Source organism: Tubulanus polymorphus, chromosome 2, assembly GCF_964204645.1.
Source record: "Tubulanus polymorphus chromosome 2, tnTubPoly1.2, whole genome shotgun sequence".
NCBI lineage: Eukaryota > Metazoa > Nemertea > Palaeonemertea > Tubulaniformes > Tubulanidae > Tubulanus > Tubulanus polymorphus.
The window spans coordinates 8,171,453-8,195,395 of record NC_134026.1 but is presented as its reverse complement, the minus strand read 5'-3'; the positions used below and the strand labels follow the sequence as shown (position 1 = coordinate 8,195,395).

The 23,943-nt window shown below is 36.4% G+C and overlaps 4 protein-coding genes across 5 annotated transcripts; 2 read left to right on the top strand and 2 right to left on the bottom strand.

Moving 5' to 3' along the window:
- The first annotated feature begins 605 nt into the window (after positions 1-605).
- Positions 606-3,514, top strand: LOC141899275 (protein FAM136A-like). Its single transcript, XM_074785475.1, has 3 exons — positions 606-797; positions 1,475-1,615; positions 3,148-3,514. Exons 1-3 carry the CDS (start codon positions 714-716, stop codon positions 3,346-3,348), a joined length of 426 nt encoding a protein of 141 aa, XP_074641576.1. The 5' UTR covers positions 606-713; the 3' UTR covers positions 3,349-3,514.
- LOC141899273 (uncharacterized) lies at positions 1,965-20,486 on the bottom strand. Of its 2 annotated transcripts, XM_074785472.1 has the most exons (18): positions 20,139-20,485; positions 19,338-19,473; positions 18,441-18,617; positions 18,214-18,361; positions 16,383-16,565; positions 15,950-16,037; positions 15,461-15,585; positions 14,981-15,039; positions 14,790-14,859; positions 14,312-14,396; positions 12,125-12,200; positions 11,756-11,821; positions 10,604-10,777; positions 9,734-9,891; positions 9,453-9,603; positions 8,925-8,998; positions 8,721-8,825; positions 6,989-8,209 (listed from the first exon to the last, which is right to left on the bottom strand). In XM_074785472.1, exons 1-18 carry the CDS (start codon positions 20,409-20,411, stop codon positions 8,096-8,098), a joined length of 2,262 nt encoding a protein of 753 aa, XP_074641573.1. In that variant the 5' UTR covers positions 20,412-20,485; the 3' UTR covers positions 6,989-8,095. The 2 variants fall into 2 exon arrangements, with proteins under 2 accessions (XP_074641574.1, XP_074641573.1); XM_074785473.1 differs by lacking the exons at positions 6,989-8,209; positions 8,721-8,825 and adding an exon at positions 1,965-2,034 and having other exon boundaries at positions 20,139-20,486.
- LOC141899274 (leucine-rich repeat-containing protein 42-like) lies at positions 4,174-6,240 on the top strand. Its single transcript, XM_074785474.1, has 4 exons — positions 4,174-4,845; positions 5,277-5,395; positions 5,475-5,744; positions 6,007-6,240. Exons 1-4 carry the CDS (start codon positions 4,418-4,420, stop codon positions 6,201-6,203), a joined length of 1,014 nt encoding a protein of 337 aa, XP_074641575.1. The 5' UTR covers positions 4,174-4,417; the 3' UTR covers positions 6,204-6,240.
- A 1,886-nt stretch (positions 20,487-22,372) lies between the features above and the next one.
- On the bottom strand, positions 22,373-23,124 carry LOC141898383 (uncharacterized). Its single transcript, XM_074784240.1, has 2 exons — positions 22,742-23,124; positions 22,373-22,553 (listed from the first exon to the last, which is right to left on the bottom strand). Exons 1-2 carry the CDS (start codon positions 22,879-22,881, stop codon positions 22,373-22,375), a joined length of 321 nt encoding a protein of 106 aa, XP_074640341.1. The 5' UTR covers positions 22,882-23,124.
- Positions 23,125-23,943: the final 819 nt, after the last annotated feature.

The following is a 23,943-nucleotide window of genomic DNA, read 5'->3' as shown; positions in this document are numbered from 1 at the left end:
ACGTTAAATGGATTCAATGTGATTTTTGTATGCGTTGGCTGCATTTCGAATGCCAGAAGATTAATGGGAATGTAGCTCGGGGAAAGAAAATCGATGTGCAGTGTGCTGTGGAGCACCAGATGTCTAACTCTAATTTTAAGTAAACTTTTGAATATCAGTATGTATTAGATAAAGCGGAAAGCAGTGATATGCTATATAGAGGTTAAAGGGGAGAAAACACAAACAATAAATTCTACAATATTTTCAGCGAGAAAAGTAGCTTTCTGTGTGGGCTAAAGCCTTAAGAACAATATATTACCTTATTGAATGATAGTGTGTTAGATGTATAATGTATTAAATAAAAAATTTTGAATTTAATCAGGTATTAAATAAAGCGCATATCTTTTCATTAAATAGTTGAGTTTTTAATTGACTTCTCTTTGTGATTTGGCACAATTGACAGCGGACGCAATTACAAAAAAAGACCACAGGATGTTATTACAAAATAAAGACCTCCGATTGAGATATTCCAGCGGCCGCAATTTGTGCGGCCGCGGCCGGGGCCGCGACTGCATTTCATACCAGCGGCCGCGGCCGGCTTTCATACCCTACCCCTGAAAATTACATCGACGACTAAAGAGTTTTACTCTAAGTTTCCGGGTCACGCTTTTTACTGCAATTTACCCTGGTTTTTCACTTTTACTGACCTAGACTCGATTAGATCGACTCCCAAAATGGATCAAGCACAAAACCGAGTTCAAACGGCAGTCACAGAGACGTTGAACGAATTGGACAAGACACATTTACGAAAGATGCAGGTTTGTACCCCGACCGCACCACACCACGGCACCTTGCCAATTCAATTCACAAGTTTATTGCTTCTGTGGTCACTCCAGAAGGTGAATTATTTGTTGGAAGTGGATATTTGGCTCGGTCCAGTTTTGTCTGACGTACATACACATATTTAGCCAGATATTCACGTCTAAATGAAAACAAAAACAATTTCAGTAAAACTTGTTGTTTATTTCTGAATGCAAAGTCCTCACTGAACAAATTGATGCGTAATAAAGGTAGATAAACTGTTTATTGACCAAATTACGGACCAAAACGTCGCACGGAGAGCAGGTGTGACAGACAGTAGGTTGGACATCGCGCATGTGCAGTTAAGTGTGCAACTTTTTCAAATCAAGGCCAAAACTAAAAAGGGAAAAAGAATAAGAGTGGAAAGCACAAGGCAAGCAGGTTATTTGAGCCCTGACCAGCTGCATACTACAAGCGCTGCATTTTTCTGCTATATAGCTGAGGCGAGTTGCATTGAATGTTTTAATTCTTTACCATTATTAGCCCTTATCCTAACCTTAAATAGAACAAAACCTGACCCTAATTATTATCATTTACTTTGTTTTATTTCTTAGACCTATATCTATGTGTATCCATTTATGAAATATAACCTATTCCAGTCATAAATCCGCTTTCTAATTTGTTTTACTTTCAGGCGTCTATGTACAGATGTAGTACGAAATGTTGCGAGGACAATTATTACAGCATGGAAGACGTTCAGCGATGTTTGGAGCAGTGTTCGCGACCAGTGCAATCGGCCCAACAATATATCCAGGGTGAAATGGAAAATTTTCAGGTTGGAACAGGTTGTTAGGCCAAAAAAAAAGATGCCTGGTTTCTCATGATTTTCAAATCCCGCCCTCATGGGAAAAATCATTGGCAAATTAGCGATAAAAAATAAAGTCCGCCCTCCCGCATCATAGCTCGAAAATAAATGTGTTTTTTATGAAAATTGAAATCCGCCCACCCGCATTGATATAAAAAGCATATCGTCATTATTTTATCATTTTATTTCTCTATGAACATATTGAGAAAAGTTGATCGTATAAATTTCATCGGCACCACTGGTGACTCGAGCCCATATCAACGTCAGAGTCGGTTACCGTAAGCCTATGTCTAACGCCAAGGTCGCTGTGGAGCTACCTCCCGGTTTGATTTCTGGCGTGATTCTCATTTCGGAGCGATTTCTCTTTCATTTTTCGTGCTAATGTGGTGCTAAAAATAAAAAAACTACATCTCGCATCTGAAGAGAATATGTCGAGGGATATTTTTATTGTTATAATTAAGATAAAAAGACACCTCCCGCATCTCAAAAAAAAATTCAAACAATTTTTATTTCTACCTTATAAAAAAAAAATACCCGTTCATAAAGATAAAAACTGCCCGCCCTCGTCATGGTACAAAACAAAAGTGTGATGAGAAACAAGGCATCTTTTTGGCCTTACGTCAAAGTGTTAGTTTAGTCTAGGCTAACTATAGTTTGATCTTAAGTTTAGCACTGTCCGCTATCTTGGAACTAAAGTCAATTAATTGAATTGATTGATGAGACTTGTTTTTCCGCGATAGTTTCCTTAATCTCAGGGGTTCATACCTTAGCATTAAGATAACAACAAAAAATATCTTAGAATATAATGTAGTGGAATATGGCAGAAAAATAAGTCTGATCAAATAATAGATAAACTACAGGTCTGAACTATATACAGTGATTATGCTCACTCATGAGGTTCGCTATTTTCGAACTACCTTACATTTGGTTTGTCTTCTGTCAAAAAATGCTGTGAACCTTGTTTAACTGGGACCGGCAATACTGGTCCGAGGTAATTGAAAGGCCAAGTTAAGGATAGGAAATTGCCTTAGGAAGTCAGAGAAATAACAGGCCTCGAATTTGGGCAAATCTGACCTACAGCATTTCTTTTCCAGTGTTCCTGTGTTACTATTAGGCCTAGAATGAATAGGCTGTAAGTACTCAAGCACTGTGCGTCGTATACAGGCAGCTATGAATAGAACTGCCATTGCCTCTCCTGTTTCTAAACAATGTAACAAATGATTGAGTGACGGATCATGATCAAAGCACTTGTAGTTATAACTATGTATAAACCCACGGCAGTCAGTGCCGTGGGTAAGGAGACAAACCCACAGCAATAGTTTTAGGCTACAACCAGCAGCAAATGCCCCTGGTGCCATTGTTAATTTCGAGGCCTGAATGATTTCGTTGTTCTGTCCTAGTTCGGCAAGGTTAACTCTAGTAGATAATCACAATAACCAAAGTTTGTCCGTTTAGTTGTGGTTCTTTTTGATTGAATTTGTGCTTCGATCTTTCTATTTCAGAATCGTTTACAAAGATGTGCCATGGACTGTCAGGACCGGATCCGCGATAAACTAGGGCCGAACACGAGCGACGTGGACTCTTCGAAACTCCGGAAAGAAATGGAAGCGTGCGTTTTGAAATGCGCCGATTCCCACGCGGGATTACTACCGAATATGATGAAAAAGATTAAGGAAACTCTGAACAAGGATTATAAATCGTGAAAACTATATATCAATCATTTAGAAGAAAAGATTTAGCGAATTTGGATTGTAAAGTAGATTTTTAATACTGCCAACCTATGATAGATGGACTAAATTATTGTTTTAGAGAAATTTGTTATTAGAGTTGAATGAATATAGTATTACGTGTATATTATGTGGATTAAAGAACTGATTTGAGCGTATGATTTGTCTGAAATATTGTACTCGTTCTGCCATGGAAATGTGATAAAGTTTTAACCCTTTCAGGACTGACTGATTAATGCCCTAAAGTGCTGGAGATAAAATTTGAAAGTTTGAAAGTGCATCATTTAACAGGCATATTGCTTGTAGTGTTGTGCAACAAGGGTGTATCCTTAGTTATGGCTAACTGTGTTTAATGGGTGCTGTCATTTTTCATTAGAGATGAAGATTAATTACCAATAACATCAATATGCGGTGCAGTGTACTAGCAAAGTCCATCACTGATTTTTACAATGCACCAAGGTGTAGGTGCACTGAAAGGGTTACTTACAAATGAAGATATGCTCTAAATTAGAGTGGAAAAATCCTTATTTTGTTTGTTACCTTTATCTGGGCAATTGAATATTTATGCATATAAACAAAAATATCTGCTGCCTGTACCAGAAATAGAAGATTAGACCAAAGTTAAGCTAAAGTTTCTGTATTTTTAAGGGGTTTGAAAGCCTTCTACTTGAGCAGCCCCCATTTCATATGTCTTACACTTAACAATGCAAATTGCAGCCTACGGGGAACACTTGTTAGACAATTGGTCCTAGTCTTTTAATTTCATTGGGGGCCGGGGAGACCCACAAGCATTTTTGCAATAGTGCATATGTTTCTCTTGCAATGTGTAGAGGGAGTCTACTATTTTTACTCTACTGTGACAGAGTCTACCAGCTCTGCCATTTTGTGGCATCTTTTTCGATTTAAAGAAAGTCTTAGGTATATTGAAACTTTAAAGCATTCAGGTGATGACCATGGGTTGTGTGTGCCATTATGGCAGCTAGCCATGGCCGCAGACAACATGATTTATTTCATTGCAGGTTCTTGACAGCGTGATGTTAAGATCATGTCTGGTGTGAAGAAGAGAAGAGGTGATAATTGCGCGATCAGTTGTGAAAATGACCTTAACAATGTCGTGCGCTCGCCGAGGAAATTATTTCAAATTGCTATGGAATATGTCGCCATCAATGTACACAATGTAGAATCGTTCGAAGGTTTTCCGGTTGAAGTTGGTCGCCAGATTTTTCGAATGGCCGAAGTGAAGCACGTATTCTTATCGATTGATGCACGTTCGAAGCTGGCTATGTCTAAATTTACGGACACATATCAAGAACTCGTACTATCCAGTATGAATCTCAGCAGATCTAACGTTTCGCTGTGCTTGTATGAGGAACACTTTTCAGTATTTCTGCATTTACGCAAATTGGACATTTCTTATTGTACGCTCGGGGATGATCACGATTTTCTCCTGCATATTTCGCAATCATTGCCAAAGTGAGAAAGTTATTTGTAATCTTTCCTTTACGATTCATCCCTTTAGTACGTATAGGCAAGAGCAGTTAATGTGCATTGAGTAACATATGTTCCAGTAAACTCTGCTTTACTTGGTAGCATTGGAATTGATAACTATCTGAATCCAGATGTTGGAACATTTAAAAAGAATTACAGTCTAAGTCCATTATAAAATGCCATCTTTTTTAATGCCACTGCTCACCTAACATCAACATTTTTCGCAGAACAAATGGCTCAATTTCAATGGAAATGCCATTCTTTATATCGCCATATTTTTCATTGGTTCCAACAATAGCGTTTTAAAGGACTTTAGCTGTACATGAGTCTCTGAGGGAAGTTTCAGATAAGGACCCTACTTTAAATGTACCGGTAATCAAAAATGTTTCCTTCATTTGGCACGTTGAATTTTTCAGTTTGGAGTATTTGTCACTAGTCAAATCGGGAACAACAGACAAATCTCTACGTCTATTGACGATTCCAGTAGGTGCAAAGAAAGGTGGCCTTAAGAAACTGGAGATTCTTCATCTGGCAGGTCGTATCCGTAAAACTATATTTAGTTTTTGACTTGTTTAGAAACTTGTCTTACTGTGTATGTTGAACGCTGATTTCAGGAAACAAGCTGGTGACCGATGCAGGAATCCGTTTCATTAAACGATTTCCGAACTTGAAATGTATCGACTTAAGTGACACTGCTGTCCAGAAAACTGGCGTTCAAGGTCTGAAAAAAGCAGGCTTCGATGTTATACCCAGGTCCCAGGCAACTGCTGTTTGCGAAACTATTGAAAATGAAGGCTGGGCAGCAGATATATTGAAAGACTGGAGTACTGTTGAACCTAAAAGCTGGTGTCAACCAAGACCCACTCAACAAGGAATTAATTTCTGTAAATATATATGTAAACCAACTTAATCTTGATCAGTATTACCAAGATTTTATTTTATTTTTACGTTACTGGCCACTCGACCTTTATTGTTCTGGTTATGTATAATATGAATTTGCTTGAATAATTTGATCAGTCCCAAATGATCCACATGAAGCAGGTTTTGATAGAAATACTTTCGCGATTCACCCTAGTTAAATATACAATGTATCAATTAGCTTGCATTCAATTTAAGTAATTAATGATTACTGTGTTGAAATTTTAGATAAAACTAAGAAGTTGCATCAGGCTGAGGATGAAGATGTGAATTGCTATATTCCAATACGCGAGTTGAATTTTTGTCGTTTCAATAAGAACAAAAAGACTACATTCGATAGTACTTCTGCATCGGTATTACAATCATACAATGAGAATACTGGCGATAGTGAGGATGATTCAGATTTGTTAAAACTATATATGTAGCCTTTTCTATTACTTATGTACCTATCTGCAAGTACAGTGTATAATACATCTATTATAATGTTGGAAAATCTGTTCTATCTTAGTTAGTTTATATGAATACAACTTAATTAAAGATGTGTTTACGTACTTCAAAAATAGCTTAGTGTTAACTCTTTGATCCGTGGAGATTTTACGTCTATTCCGAGGACTTCAAATACAGTGGAATATCATCATTACATCAAACTGCTGTTGACAAGCAAATCATTGCATCGACAGTTATTAGTAGGAAGTCTGGTATGAAATTGAATTTCCATCCAAATATTCAGTTCATACACATGAATAAGACCTCGCCTAACTCGGACAAACTGACTGGCAAAGTCCCAGTTATGGATAGGAAAAAACATTAGGCAGTCTGACGAATGATTTCGTTTTTGTCCAAGTTAGCCATGTCGGAGTGAGGCGAAATTTAATACAGTACATAAATCCAAGAGCACTGCATTGCCAAATACTACATGTACACGTGTTTTCTTCGACATAACCAATCATTGTGTTGAATAAGTACTTATTTGGACGATTCATCGATGTGTTACATGTACCAACATGAAAATTCAGGAATTTTTATTGATGCTTTCATTGCCAGACGAGCCCCTACACATCACATGGAGGGGAAGCTCATCAATGAATGGCCTCGGAGACATTTTCGTCATATATTCTTTACTTTTCCTCAAAGATTGAATCAACATGTAGGTATTTAGACGAAACTTCAATAAAATATATATTTCTTTAAAAACATAAATACAAGGTCATTTATATAGTACAAATATGGCGACATAAAGTTTTGCTCATAAGAAACTAAATAAACTTTGATATTGAAAAAATACACTACTCATGGTCTTGTTATAGGATCATGAGTCGGAGGGATGGCATAGTTGGTTGGATGGAATAGTAACTTAATACTTTTCGAAAAGATGCAATGTTCATTGATGGTCATATTCAAAATATCTCAAAAGGAAACCTTGCAAAAAGTTCAAGATTCTTCATGTATATGTATTGAGATTCACAAAGCTGATGAGATAGATTTTTTAGATTTTAGTAACATCGGAATTGAATATTTAACTCCTAATGTATGTTTGATTCCAAGGGGACAGGTTTACTTTTGAGTATGTATGTATATCTACAGCACCATCGTATTTTCCTAGTAACTCGTAGTATTTGTTCATTCTTTAAATCTGATTAATAATGAATAATCTTAAAATAAAAATGCGGAATTTGTTTCAAATCTGAAAAGAACATAGAGCCCTCCTTACTCTATTTAGTAGAAACGGGCAAAATATTGCCAAGTTATAAGTTAAACCATATACCAAATAAATAGGAATATGAGATGGGAGGAGTCTACTGCATGTATTCATGGGCGTCCCGAGAGAGGGTTGGGGGACAGAATGACCCCCTAATTGGGCGATAGTGCCCTTTAGAATGATGGAAAATACCTTTTTACATACTTCATAAAGTACACAATTTTTCTGCTATGATTGCAATTGAGATCAAAAATAGTTAATTCTATAGACTGGACTACAACTTTAACGTCCGAAAATTGCTGTAAGTATAATGATGGGACCAGGGACTATGATAGTTGTCAAGTTATAAAATTTGAAATCTGGGTTAGACCCATTTAAAGAGAAATTTGCCCCCCCCCTCTTGAAAAATCCTGGGGACGCCCATGGTATTGATATATTGACATTCCATATATCAATGCAGTTTCACTTTATAGACCATACAAGGCCATTATGTACAGGCATTCCCACAATTATCACAAAATCTTTTCACACAACAAGAAACTTTTTCAGTCAGTGAACAAAATCTCTCACGATTCTTTAGCGTCAGCGTTGACCGGCGTACTCTTGTTGGCTGGGCAATTAGTGAATTGCGTACGACAGAACATGCAATGGTAGAACTTGGTTTATGTCAAATATGATGTATTCCTGGCACATGTCCGCATCGTGGGAATCTTTCAACAGCCTACCAGGAGTCTGCAATGAAGAGTTATGTCGTACCAATAGAAAATGAAAAGAGTAACTCATCGGTCTTGTAGAACATGCTTCATACTTAGATCAATACAGTAGACTCCACCTATAGTGGTACTGGTCTTTTCAGTAATCCATTCAAACCAGTGGAATGATAAAACATTTTTCTGTCCCTACTGTTTGTTAATGTAAAAAATCTAAATCTTTACAGGTATTTGTCTATATCGGTAACATTTTGCCAGTCCCGGCATTGCCACCATAGGCGGAGTCGACTGTAGCTACACAAGAACTAATTGTTGATCAAAGTAACCAGGAGTCCAACCCAGTTTATTTTTAATTTTGACCTCTGGATATTATCCGCAGTCCTCGCTAGAAGTATATCATGTAAATTCTAAAAACATATGATTTCTCATAATCTGTATAATGCGAATCCAAATAAATTTCATATAATCAGATGATCCCGATTAAGCGGGTTCTAGGCCTACTGCAATTGTCAGTTGTTTACTTAATTGCTTACCACTACAGAATCGTATCCGGAACTGGCCGACGAACGCGTGTGGTCTTTCTTCTTGATAACCTCTACTTTACCGATAGATACTTCGGCGAGTAAAAGCTTACCGAGCTGAAATTACGATACAAAGTCACCATAATCAAAAGTTGCATTGTTGGGGCTTTGAACAATCAACGAAATGTAAAAACCTTTTTACGCTAGTACACTTACTGCTGAAAAATTAGCTGCTTTTGATGGGAACAATGAGAAATGTAAACCTCTTCCGTACTCGCCATGAGTAAAATCTGAAATGTAAGTACATTTGTAACGAAATGTTTAAGCATGATATTGCTATACATCGCATAGGGCATAATCCAAATCAGGGGCCAGTTGCATAGTCATGTCTTAGACTTAAGACCATTCTAAGACCAACTTAGTTCTATAGCTAATCTAACAACTTAAGACCAGTCTTAAGATTTAAGACCACTTTTTGACTTAAGTCACCACTGTGCAACTGGCCCCCTGAACTGTTAAGACTATGATGGAAAGTGTAGGATAATTGGAAGTTGAAACCAGGGCCGAATTGCTTAGCCATAACCTAAGTCTAAAAGTGGTCTGAAATCTTAAGACTGGTCTTAAGTTGTTAGATTGGCTGTAGAACTAAATTGGTCTTACAAACTAAAGACTGGTCTTAAAAACGTAAGCCATATGACTATGGAACTGGCCCCTGAGGATTAATCCAGTGCTCTGAATAATTACCTCTTTCGGTAAATCCATACTTGAGAATTTCGGATAATCTCTTTGGGTTTTCCAAAGAACCACAGTAATAGAGTCGTGCTAGCATTGACGGCTGATTCAGTAATCTTTTTTTAGTTTCGTACCTCTCAACCACTCCTGGGGTTAAAGTAGCCTAAATAGTTGAAGAAAAGTTATTGGTTGAGATATCTTGACTACAATTTGCCTATTACCAAATGGCTACTGGTATTATAAGTTGCAAGGTTTACCCTACAATTGGCATCGTATCAAATCCACATCTCTACCTTGTTGATCGACTTTACTTCACAACTTTGGGTGACTGATTTATCTGATTTCATGCTTGCTTTGAAGTCTTCCGTCACGCGAAAAAAGTCCTGCGCATCGACCATATGGTCATAGGGTTCTTGGTTATCTTTCGGATAGACCATATATCTTGTCTTCTCTAGACAGCAAATGAAACGAGAAATGATTTCACACAAAACATGGAGAGATGAAAATGTCTATATACCATTACTGGTTATATGTATGTACCGTAGATTTACGATCAGAATAAAAGTGATATTGATCAACTAATCAATGTATAAAAATGCGTCCCAATGATGATTCTAATTTTCAACGCGTATGGTTTTAATCGTAATTTGTGCAAAACCTCTAAAAATGCCACTTGTTGGTGAATTTTGTGCAAAAAACCACTGCAGTTTTAATACAGTGGGTTTCTTGCAACTGCAGCAGATCTTTTTTCCCAACCCAGATTTTTATTTGCAATTGAACAAAAAGGGAATTTTTCATGGAAATACATCTATGTAAAATTATAATAAGGATGCTGGCACTGTTGCGGGCAATGTGTTTTGATAATGTTAATTTTCCCTATACGATTACAAAAATTTTGTCCAATATCATTCTTGTAATGTTAGGTATCATAACATTGTTTGTCTTTCATGCATTGTTTAATAGAAATCCTTCTAATGGTCAAAACTACTTCAAGTTGAATAGCTGTACATCATATCAATTTTTTTCAAAGATAAAAGTGATCGATTTGATCAGATGATCGATGCCACCGATTAAACTTTTCAGTCAAATTCAGCAGCATTATTAGTTCATTAGCTTCACTATTCAATAACATTCCCCATCAAGTTAAGAACTTTTTTACCTACCGATAACGTTCAAATCGCTAAGTTCTGGTGGGATATCCACCGCTTCGCTGAAGAAACTGTCTTTGTGCTCCATCTTTTTCTCTTGTTCGCAGTCCTGTTTAATACCGCACTGTCGTTCTAAGTCCCTGATTAACTGTTCAGTTTGGCTGCTGTCGTCTTTCTCAACGCTATAAACTGCAACATCGAAGTGAAGGCAAGCTATTATTGCTATTATCATTACTTATTACCATTCGCGAGACCATAAACTTTGTGGTCTTCGTCGACGACGCTAATCGCATTCAATATACACCCATTTGACGCGTTGATAAGGCCGAGTGCCCCTAGAAGGTATCAGATGCATATGCAGTGGGAGTTAATTCGAACAAATTACACCGACCAAGCTCCAATTGAGATCCCGAGTTTCATACTGACGCTAGATCGCTTATTAATTTCAACGGTCCGTATTTATAGATACAGCAGCAATAAAGCTTCATCGCCTGCGCTGTAACCGGATTAAAACGAAGGCTCCGTCATAACCGTACACCACAGAGGGGACGTAGCAAATATTTAATCAGCGCCGACGTACGGCGCTACGACAATATACGATGAAATGTCCTTTTGTTTGCGACGGATAATGGATATCCGCGTACGAGGTTGTGTATTAGTGACACGCAACATCAATCAATATTGCTAGTATCTGTTAAATGGACTGCGCACATTCACAAAGAACAAAATAGAATAATTTCGCTGATTTTTTATGTTTACTATATAGAAATGCGAAGGAAAATTTCAGTTCAAGAAAAATCAATCCAATCTCAAGATATTTGAAACATCTTTATAAATAATGAAATCACAATTTGTTGTCATCAACGTAAATAAAACATTGCATTGACAATGATCTCACAGGGCTCAGTTTCACAGTCGTGAGTTATTGTTAACTCTGTGAGTTAAAATCAATTCATTTTCCATGAATTAACTCTGAGTCAAATCTTAACTCAGAACTGTGGAACTGGGTCCCTGGATAATTTTGTTCTTACTAGCACCTATATCAACACACTGCGGTTTCATTTTCCGAGATTATTCAAAATTTGTGAAATATTTTTTGTCCAATTATTTACGTCTTAATTGATTTCTTTTTTTGATTTCAAAAACTATATTTCGTTTTCAACTTACGGCAATCATTGGAACCGGAAAGAGAATTCCTGGTCAAGGAAAGTCGAAACTTTAGAAAATCTTTTTCTGAAAGAACAAGCCACCAACAAATCAATCAATCAATCAATCAATCAATCAATCAATCAGTTTTAACTTAATAGTTACACCGTCCTATATATGATAAAATCATACATTCAGGTTCCCGCTCATTAGACCAGGGGTCTTACCTGGATGAAAGTATATTGAGTTAAACCAAAGGTCCAAAATAACACTGGTCTATCAAACCTATCCAGGGGTCACCTGAACTTATAGGCCTAGTTGAAGTAAGATTCCACTTACATCATCATCAAATAAATCTCACCATTCTTAAAATAAGAAACACAAATTTACCTAGTTCATATTTGTCTTGTTCAGCGTTCAATTTTTCAGCTTTTAATTTCAGAATATCTTTTTCCTGTTGCGTAACCTTGAAACGAAAATGATCTTTACCTATCAGATATATATCGTGGATAAAGCAAATCAACGTAGAACCAAGTCAAAATAGACTTCAAAAAAATTCTTGAAATTCAAGGAATTAAATTCTTGATCACAACTTTTTTAAAGTACATGGGGCCTATGCAATAAATCATCATGAAACGAAATTCCAAGAAATGTTTCTTAGTGCAGTAGTGCATATCGTAGAACACTTGACGTTTCTTCTTGTTTCTAGTTGCAATCTTTAATTGTTTAAATCATATCTTCACCTATACCAGAAAAAATATCCCATGCTATTTTGAAATACCCGAATTAAAAGATAACCAAAAAAATTTGTACTTGTCAGACCTCTGAATTAATTCAACAAGCTAAAAGATATCATAAAACGTTTTTCTGAACCGATCAAGAAAAGAATAATCAATGATACCGGTAACTCTGGTAAAAAACTTCTTTGATCTTTGATCTTTGATACACGTATCAAACGTGCTTGTGATTTTCATTTCGTATACTTACAAGAGCAAAATGTAGCTGATCCTCACAGATCCAGTAACCACATTAAGAAACGAGACTTGTGCACTTAAAACGCACAAACATACTCCTCGTATTCAGTGTTATATGACCCACATAATAAGGAGATTAAAACAATTTTGAATATCGTGAAATCTGGTTTCATTAACGACAGGTCAGGTGGAACACAAATACATTGAAATTAACCGGCTAATAAATAAACAGGTAGCTTTCAGTCGGCCCTATAGAAATCGATTTTTATGACGCTGATGACATAGTAAACGTTTTCGAAATAGATTGAAAGGCAAGTTTTTACACTACACGCATTTATCAAAACAATCTTGAACGAACTGACGGATTTAATGCACGAGTTACAGTATTAACTCTTTCCCGGCCTACTTCGTAATAGCGGTCAGACTGTCAAATATAGCTTCACGCCTGCTTACAGTAGATTACACGCACATCTATAACCATACCATATTTATGATCGTCTACATGGCTGTTCGTGCTATTATTATTATTATTATTATTATTATTATTATTATGTTAAGACACTTCCATATCAAAATCACAGTCACACAAAGCGTGTTCACTATGCGAGTTATCAATGTGTAAGATTCGTATTTCATCCAAATATTAAAGAAAATTCAGCGTGATACCGGTGTAAGTGTAACAGGGTGGCCACTTTCCGCCAATTTACAAATTTCCCGGGTTTTCCCTGATTTTTCCATGTGATTGTAAACACAGAATTCCCTGAGTTAACCAGAGAAATTTCTAAGTTTAAAATGTTACAATTCATTCATCTTTCATTGAATTATGTACTGATAAAGAAACACGTGGTCAATAGCATTATCCAAATTCCCTGAGTTTTTCCAAGTTTTTGGTAAAATTCGTCAATTTCCTGAGTTTTTCAGATCTTTCTGAATCCCTGAGTTTTCAATGAGTTTTCAAGTCAGTGGCCACTCTGCGCCTATTTAAACTTGAGGCCCAGAGACACCATGCCTACTTGGAAAGTGGTGTCTGAAATGTTCCACAATCTGACTATTCTAAAATTCAATGCCCCCTGATAAATATGGGCTTTGAGACACCAATGAAACTCGCCAAAATCATAGATGTCATGAGCTACAACTTCGCAATTGAATGTGGTAAAAATTTAAATATGCCGAGATCCCAAATATAATATAATATCAATATAATGGAAATATGATTTCACTATCCATTGCCCCTTGGTGAATGCAGAAATGTACGGTAGATACATACATAATCAAGATCATATATCAAATCATAATGAAAACTTTCCACAAAGACTGGATTTGGCTAAAGGCAGACGGATGGATGTTGGACGAAAACTGTTCTATAAAACTGGCCCAGCCCTAGATTTCTAGGTACTAACAGTAAGACGGGCATAACCAGAACCATTTTAGGCCAACAAATTGGTGAGAGATAACTGATTAACTGGTGACATGGTGAAAATAATGACTTCAAGTGGGTGGATCTTCAACTTTTAATACATCATCAAAATCAAATAACCAGTACCTTATTATCATAGGCAATTTGTTTATCTCAGCATAAAGTCTTTAAATGAATGTAACTCACCAATTTCCTCAAATGAAGAATCTCATTTTTGTATCGAGTAATACATGAAACTTGAGCTTGGTATGCTTCAAGCGTTTTATCGCGCCTGAAACCAAATGATTATAAAGAATTAACCTGTTCAATCTTTATAACAGCTTTATAGCTACTTGAAATTCATTTCTAGTTTCTCATCAATTCTGAAATCCGAGTGCATCACAATATGTCTAATAAAAAAAGAAAAGGAAAAAAACACGTGCCCCCTCAAACCAAAAATAGCATACTTTGTACACCCACATTTTCAACTTTTTTTCCGTTGTACATAGTTAAGTATTATCGATGACGAATGTCAAGGTCGTAGGACCGCCAGTGCAAATGATGGTAGGCAACAAATCGAGTTTATGCCGAGAAATTATATATTATTTGGTGCTGGCATCTCTAAATGAAAATATAGTTCATATTAGTGGCCAAAGTCAAAGAGTATTTAAAAGATTTTTCATACCATTTTTTAAGCTCTTTATCCATACTCGCTAAATCCAGTTCATTTGTAGTTTTTCCTAAAAGACTATGACCTGAAAATTGACAATTGGCGGTTGTGTCAAAACATTTGGGATTGATTTAATATTGCCTAGTATCTTCGATCATGTAATAGGGCCTATAGAATGCATGAAAAGTGTGGCCCGTGATACTCACTGTGGAACTGAGGTAAGAAGCACATTAACGTGCAGTTGGTAAACTGTTCTGCAAATTCACTGAAAATAAATGAATAACCAAACTAACACAAACCATTCAAAGAAATACAAGGACATTCTGGGATGCAGGTAGATTTGATGCCAGTTTAATTTCATATTTGACACTTAAAAAAAAAAAGACTGGGCAATTCAAATGTTTGTCATACACTTACATAACAAAATACAATTCATTCTGAGGATGAAAGCCTATTTTAGAATTTCTTTTGACAAATTGGGTTATGTTTGATTTTGAACACTCACTACATTCAAACTATCTATTTTCTAAATTTCTAAGTACATTATCACGTACGATATAAATCAATTATAGAAAGGGGTAAGCCCATTCTTGAAACATGCTTTCACCAGCAATGAGCCAACTTGGATGATTCCTTGACACACTCTTGACAAAATGTGCGCTCACTTTCATTTCAACGTTACTTACGTCCATTTATTATTGAGCACCATATCATCGTTAAAGCCATATTTTTGAAAGAATTCGATTGCTGAATTATCAGCGTGCACGACTACGGCGTCGTACTGACCAACAACCATCGGGTCTTTCACTTGCTGGAAAAGAAAAGTCAAATCCATCATCAGACCGAGGATAATATTTGATGTTAGGGTTGAATATCGTCCCGGCTCCAGTTTCATGAAGAAAATCAGGATCAAATTGTAGTAATTTAGTTATTGAAAATGGGAATCGTTGCTACTAAAGGCAGATCATGTGAATCCTATGTAATTGCTTTTTTAAGTGGCCCTGAGACCTGATTGCAAAAAACAAAACAGGCTATTATTAATTTAATCATTGAAAATAAACTTTATAAGCTTTATAGCTGTTGTTTCCAATGGTTCGCACGTACCTTGTGCGATATTCAGACTAATCAACTATCGAATGTATGCAACTGAGAAGAAAGCCACATTTACAACTTACTTGAAGTAGATATTTTCCTATTCCCCATCCCTGGAATCGTTTACGCACAGCTATAAGCGTTAAATGTATTACTCGTTCCTGGCCACGACTGAAATAACAAATACTCATAATTCTAAGTATCGCAGACAGTGCAGAATTCAGTTCAATTCACAGATTACTTCAGTCGGACGCAGATTTGGATGGGTGATTGTTTTAATGATATATTCACTCATTCTAACAGATCAAAACCGTCTTTCAAGATCATCTTTGCACACCTTTGCAGTCTTAGCTGATTAACTGGTCTATTTTTACAGAGGCTTGACTTCGACCAGTCAACAATGAATTAATCTGAACTGGCCCAAAAAAACAATAGATATTGAAATATTTTGACATTGCCGAGTAATATTTTTGCATTTGGGTCACAGATTTCTTTCATTTTCGATAGGAATATTACCAGAATTTCTTGTCGTAAGTGATACAGCCGACGATTCGGTTTTCGATATGAACGTGTTTTGACTCGTATTTTCCGGTATGATTCAATCGCTCTTTTCGTCTTTCTTTCACCATCGACAGAAACGTATTTATACCGAGTGAGAAATCGTCTTCATCGTCATCATCATCATCATCATCTTCATCACTGAAAATAAATCATGATCAATTTCTAAGAGCGTTAGTGAATGTGAAACAAAATTAATCCTGTTCTTCAGGAAAGTTCATATAATTGGAAAAATATCCGAGCTATACAAGACAGTTATTATTCAATATAAACTTCTGTGTATTAATCCTGTCAGTGTGTCTACACCGCAGTGCGGTGTATGAATTGGTGATGGATTTTGCTAGTACACTGCACTGCGGTGTATTGGTGTAATTGGTAATTAGTTTTTATCTCTATTGAAAGATGGCAGCACGTGTCAAACATAGTGAAATACTAGTAACTAACGATACACCGCGCCGCGGTGTATACGCACTATAGTGGTATTCCCGTTATTCAACACACTAGGGTGGAATTTTTAAAAATTTTCAAATTATCTCCAGCACGATAGGGTATCAATTAGTCAGCACTGAAAGGTTTAAACACTAACAATTCACATTTCGAGTGTTGCCTCGCCAAAAATTTTATTGAAGACAACTGGAAAGTTTATCGTTTTAATGAATTTTATAAACTCATCAAAAAGTAATTGCTTTATGCGTTTAAGAGAATATACAAATATACTGGCAGCCAGTTTATTAAATTTAAATCGTAGAGAAGAAATGTCTCTAAGTAGACTACATGTTTTTACGATCACAGCTATATATGACCATAATTTTAGCAATGTGCTTCATCCAAATTGCCCTAATTGCAACAACAAAAGACTCGATACAGTTCATCTAATTTTAAAATGCCAGCACCCTCCTCATCGCAATAAAATCCATAGCCTACTCCAGGACCTTGCTAATGAAATTCAATTATCTACAATGCAGCAATTCCTTTCAAAATGACTTATTGATAAATGTAAATCTTTATTGTTTGGTAGTCCAGACCTGAACTATAATACTAACATCAGTATTATCTCACTAACCGCAAAATTTGCAAATCTAAATAATTACTAATCTCATTATGACTACCGACTGTGAAATGATCAATACTGTGTGATAGTGGTGATGTTGTTATTGTAATAATTATTATAACCAATATTTTCTTTTTTACTATTGTCATTATTATTGATACTATTATTTTTGTCATTACTATTATTATTATAATTATTATTATTATTATTATCATTATTATTATTATTTTGTTCTTAATAATTGTAATAGTCTTTTTTCTACATAGCGGTTTTTTGAATGTTAAATATTTATAACTATGCTATTAATGTCAATTTTGACCTTAGCAAAATAACTTATTGTAAAATTTTCCCTGAAATAAAGCTATATATATATTTGAAAAAAAAGTTTATTTGACAAATACATCTATCAACTTCTCAGAGGTCAACCCAATTGGAAATAAATTGGGCTATTCACTACTAGTTAACAACAACAACTAAACTTGGTTTGTAATTTGGCAACCGCCTAATTGGGTAAAAAATATTCTGGTCCCAACTGTATCAATTAAGATGTAGTCTAATGAAAAATTTCTAATTGCCTACTGGTAAAAATTAAAGGGATTATACAGAAGTTTGGACATTTTGCTCAAATCAAAGCAGTTTCAAGCGCCTTTAAAAGCATTTTCCATTTAGAAGGAGTTTTAAAGGAATCAAGGAGTCGTAGGGACCTTGACAGGCCGTTAACATTTTGTATATACAGACCTTTCAGAATCTTCTTCATCTTCTGTATCGCTATAAACACAGGCGAATGTAGCAGGTTTGTCTTCATCCTCGTCGACATAAATATCCTCATCTTCATCTCCATTATCGTCATTTTCTTCTTCATTTTTCTCTTCATCCTCCGTTTCACCTTCAGATATCGGAAAGATAAGACACCTATGATACAAGGTATAATTTCGGACAATCACGAAAAATATTCAGATACCAACCTGATTCTTTCTCATTCGTCTCTCCATTTATCATCTTGCCATTTACTTTCTCACTATTTTCCTCATTCACGCGAGATGTTTCCGCATTTTCTTGCTGTTTTTCAAAATTGTTATCCTTTTCAGAACCATTTACCGATGATGCTTTCTCACGTTTTTTTTCTAATTCACTTACGACATCTGAATCGCAAAAAAATGACAATAATAATAATAATAATAATAATTTTATTTTGTAAAAGACAATGTAAGAGCAGCACTCACAACGGTAAGTATTTGCGAGCCAAAAATGTCAAAAAAGTTCTGTTGCAATAAACATTTACATATTTACATTCAAGTCGGCTTAAGTCTGATGAGAACAACAATATTTATACAAGAGAGACAAAATCCGGCTAAAAAAACTATTGCCAATTTTTGCTAATTCATTTTCGGTGGATCTTAATGAAGGCGAATGCACCTTGCCAGCAAATCAAAAAGATCAATCATATGCCGCCTAAACTCTCCCATAGCAGCTTGAAATATCACTCAAATCAAACCGCCAGAAATTATCTTATGCCACTTAAATTGTAACAAATCAATGAATATTTTTCATAGAACTCTCTACAATACAAATACAAAATTTAACATTTCTGTATGCACATTACAAGATCAACACTCTTATTACACAAAGAATGAATCATATGATAATAGTCTATGATGGACAGCCCAAGGAGCCTATAGGCTGTAACTCTACCAGATTGGACTGCCCATACTGGACATTTGGACCATGAACGGAGTTACAATCAACCAGTATACAAAAATCCTTCATAGGATGAAGTAGTAACAGATCCGTGAATTACCACATTACACCACGTCAAAATCTGCCATATTTATCTCGATACGGATTAAGCAAGTACAGTTTACCTTGTATGTCTCTAACGAGAATGATAGTTCGAGCCAGTTTCTCACATACGGTATTATACAGTACATCGGGAGTCATTTCAGACAGTGATACATCGTATAATCCGATCACAGCGTGCAGTAACTCTCTATTCGAAACCTGATAAAACAATTCGAGAAATATGAAACTACAGTTCTAAGACCACAACCCACAGATTAAAGTAGTTTAGTTCCAGAACTGGATATCTTAAAGACATAGGCTTAACTGATTAAGGAAAGTTAGTCACTTAATAGGCCTACTGGTTGGTTGAAATTTTCATCTCGAGCAATGTGAAGTGAAATTTCATTCTATATTCAATTGATTTCAAATTTTCTATAGGGGCCTATCTATAATAATATTCTTCAGTACTTTTATTCTGTATCAACATTTTTGCCATGGGTTTTAAAATTTATGGAGGCAAATTGAGATGCTGATGGTCTTTGGTAAAATGCTTCTGCTGTAGCTCTGATTTTCCAAAATTCAAGGCCTGTGGCAAGCTAATTAGTCAGTAACCTGTCTGTGGTTTAGTTTAAAACGATCAGATATTATCATGAGTCATCCGATTACATATAAGCTTACCACCAACGATTAGGTAACTAGGCTAACTGGTGATCAGCTAGATTAACGCCATTTCATTCCAAATAGGCCTACAAGTGTCGTAAATTAAGCCTGTGAAGTTTGTTAATGGCAGGGTTCTAAATACAACCTGATTGAATTTTCAATACAAGGAAGGTCAGGCAGGATGCGATGAAAGGTTGGCATGACTGAATGCCGAGATTTCTTACCCCTGGAATGACGCCATTAGTCGCATCAAAATCTGTCTCCTTTTTGTCTTTGGCTTTATTCTGGCCTTTCAGCAATCTTTGAAAGTCCACTATAAGCGGTGTTAACGAAAGACAACTTTTTTTCGAACTGTTTGCGGAGGAGGAAGTGGTGCTGGCGCCGGCGGTGGATCTGGATGATGTTTTGGAACGCACAAAATCTTGTTTTTGGTCGAGCTGCGCACCGACCATGTATTCAGTGGAGAATGAATATGTGTCATTATGATTGCATGACATATTTGCGTCGGTGTCAACGCTTCCGCGAGCTCCTCTGGATATATTTACTGGCGATAAGTGAGCACAAATTGCCCATTCGGGTACTACAGTCGCCATGTTGTAAACAAACAGTTACTTCCGCATTGGGGGAATTCCATGCTCGACTGCCAGTGGCTGAACCGGACAACTGGACAGGACATTTAGTCATTTAGTCGACGCGAAACTTCGAAAATGTATTTTGTTTTATAAAAAAAACTATACTGAAATAGGATTTCATTCAAGACTGCGTGCCCCACCCGATATTTCCTGAATAGAAATAGTATATAATATATATAATATATAAGTGCTAGATTTCTGAGAATTGATATTTGATATGTGCCAAATTGTAAGTCAACAATAAACTTCATCTAACAAATCAAATGATGAAAAGCTGTCATGAATAAGATCTGTATCACCCTTCGGGTAAAATTGATTCATCAATACTAGTGTGAGTTGACAGTACGTGAGCCCAATCTAAACAGTATGGCACGATAATTGGTCAACCAGTGTGTAGTGTGAATTGTGAATAGCTTTACGAAATCTAAAAAAATGAATGATGAATAACTATTCATGTACAGATATAAAAAGACTTTATTATAGAACTGTGAGGATTTCGCATAAAGTGAAATTAGTTCATCAATATATGAGAGGAGACTATCACGATCATTGATCAATCCTATATGAAAATCTGACGAGCACACAAGGGAAACTCGATTATTCTACTTTAAAGTTTCTGTTACTCGAATTAACATGAGTGTTGAACAAATGCTGAATTCTACTGAGATGCAGATTGTCGGTGGTCGATCTTTCATCAACATCGTTCTAATGTCTGTAGAAAACAAGTCTGGTATCTACCGTACTGTGTCACTGGCCATTCTACCCATCATGTTCCTGTTAGGTGCCTTCGGAAATTCAGCTACTTTCCTGATTATGATAAGTCACAGATTCCGCAGTTTATCTTACGCTAACTATCTTATCGTTTTATCAGTCAGCGATTTTATGTTCTGTATCGGTTTTGCGCTTATGCCCGTTTTACAGTTTGTCTTACTGCACGTGGAAACTGGTCCAATACCCTTGTTGGATTCGCTGATCAGTTGTCGAATCTTCGAATATGTGATAGATTCTATCGGTGCCAATAGTGCGTGGTTAATAGTAGCAATATCTTTAGAACGTGCGGCAGTTGTGCTCTTCCCATTCACATCTCGTTTGATATGTACACCAAGATTCGCCCGATGCGCCATTGCATTCATTTTCGTAATGAACGCACTAGTAATCGGTATTCACCCTTCAGTAGTAATGAATTTTTTGGATAGTTTTGGATGTTACTACAAGTTGTCTGATCAATTTCTACTTTTTATGCAATATGTAATATATGTTTTTCTTCTGCCTTTATCTCTGATTCTAACATCAAATTCTGTTATAATAATTCAGTTATTCAGAGGTTCAAAAATTGTTTCGTCTGATCAGAAAACTACAAAATCAAAACGCACGACAATAATGCTTGTAACAGTTTCACTCGCATTTGCAATATTTACACTTCCAACTTCTATTGCTGTATTTTTACCAATCTCAAATTTTCTTTTAGATATTTCGGCTCAGTTCCAATTGTGTAACTATATAGTTAATTTTTACATATATCTTTTATTGGGACGGGAAATTCGTGAATATTTCTGTTTGAAAATCCGCTGTCGAAACTCACTCAAATAACAGGCCACATTCTTTTTATACTAGTGGTATCGTAGTAGCACCCAAAGGATCGGACAGCATTACTGGTGAAACCTTGGGCAAATCGTGAACTCTTTTAGAGTCCATGATATAATGGTATTTGGAATCAGAAACTCATAGAGGTAGCCTCCGTACAATCAGACAGCTCCAATAAAACAGAACACACTTTAAAATACTAATATTTTTATTTACAGATTATTGATTGAATCTTGTATAAATTAAGTATCGATTAAATTACATGTTTCAAGACGTCTCAATTCTCGCGCATGCGCCATCGCTTCTGTGATCATAGCTTGTTTTATGCCATTGAGTTTGATATGTTCATTCGCCTGACACATGCGCTTCCATAGTGTGTCCAAATTATGGATGTTCTTTTTAGTGACATTCTGGATTTTATGCCTAAAATCGGAAAACAACAAACAACATTTCATTATTACTGATATTACTTTCTCACGATTAGTTTAACATTTCAAAGTTGAATATTTACAAGGTAATTGAGGATCGCCCTGACGGCAAACTTCCCTCCCTCCCCTGGTTGACGGCACCCCTCCCCGCCCCACACACTCCCTCCCCAACGCTCCCCTCACCTCTCACGCCCCATTGACGATGTCGACGTGGTATTTTTGGGTTGACGTCCTTTAAACGCATCATCCAAACCGTACGAGAATAACTCCTGGATTAATACTATATAGAGTAGAGTAACTAATATCCCAACTACAGGCAACATTCAAATACTCCTCGATTAGATTTTACTTCCGCGTTTAAAAATCCAACTGTCACGCGCCGTCGGGGAGTAGTAACCACGACGATAATAAATCTCAGTGTTGTCGCTGCTGCTGCTGCTGCAGCTGCTATACAGAACCCACACGCTGTCTCAATCACTGAGAAGAAACTTTTTTTTACACGCGGGTATGAGTACACTCGGGTAAATGTCAATCTGAGAGTACGTTTCTTAGCAACAAAAACTCACTTCGCAAGGCTAATTATTAATTCCGATGTTTTTTTTATCATAAACCGAGCGCATGCGCAATAAATAGATAGCCAACGGGGTTAATTCATAGGTGATGAAGCTGGCACCAGCAGCAGCAGCAGCAGCATCAGCAGTAGTATGGGGAGTAACAGAGGGATTCTGTCTTCTGATCTCTCAGCTCAGATGATCATGTGTGTCGTGGATTCATCGATCAATAACTGACGGGAATATTCTCAACCGTCGTCATTGTTGGAAATCACTTAAAATCAAATAGAAATCAATAATTGATATTGATCTCAGATTGTGTCACGTGTCCACTTGTTTCTATTCATCATACTGTGATGAATTACTAACAGAATTCCGACAGAGATTCCTGACACAATAACCCGCAACTACTCAAATTCTCGATTCGGAGTCGGGTTAGTTCATTCAATATACGATAGATGGCGAATAAGTGCTGGTCGGTCATAAATCTCTTATCGCTATTTACGGCGATTAATCGATTGTTTAATTGAGTGTGAAACTACACAATTAGACCCTTCATCAATCTGTCATCCGGAGCTAACCAGATCTTATCAATCATATTTTATTAAATAATCCCCCACTCCCCACTCCCGTGCACTCCGGGTTTCAGTCAGACAAACTCCCGTCTAACATACGTATATACACACACAACCTTTTTATTTTTGTGTTTAAAACTTTATCGTCTTACAAACAGGTGTCTATAACATGATAAGAAGAGATTGAGTCAGGTTGTTGATGAGAAGGAGGGTTTGGTTTACTAGCTGCATACAGCAGACACTGTTAGCCGCAGTCAGT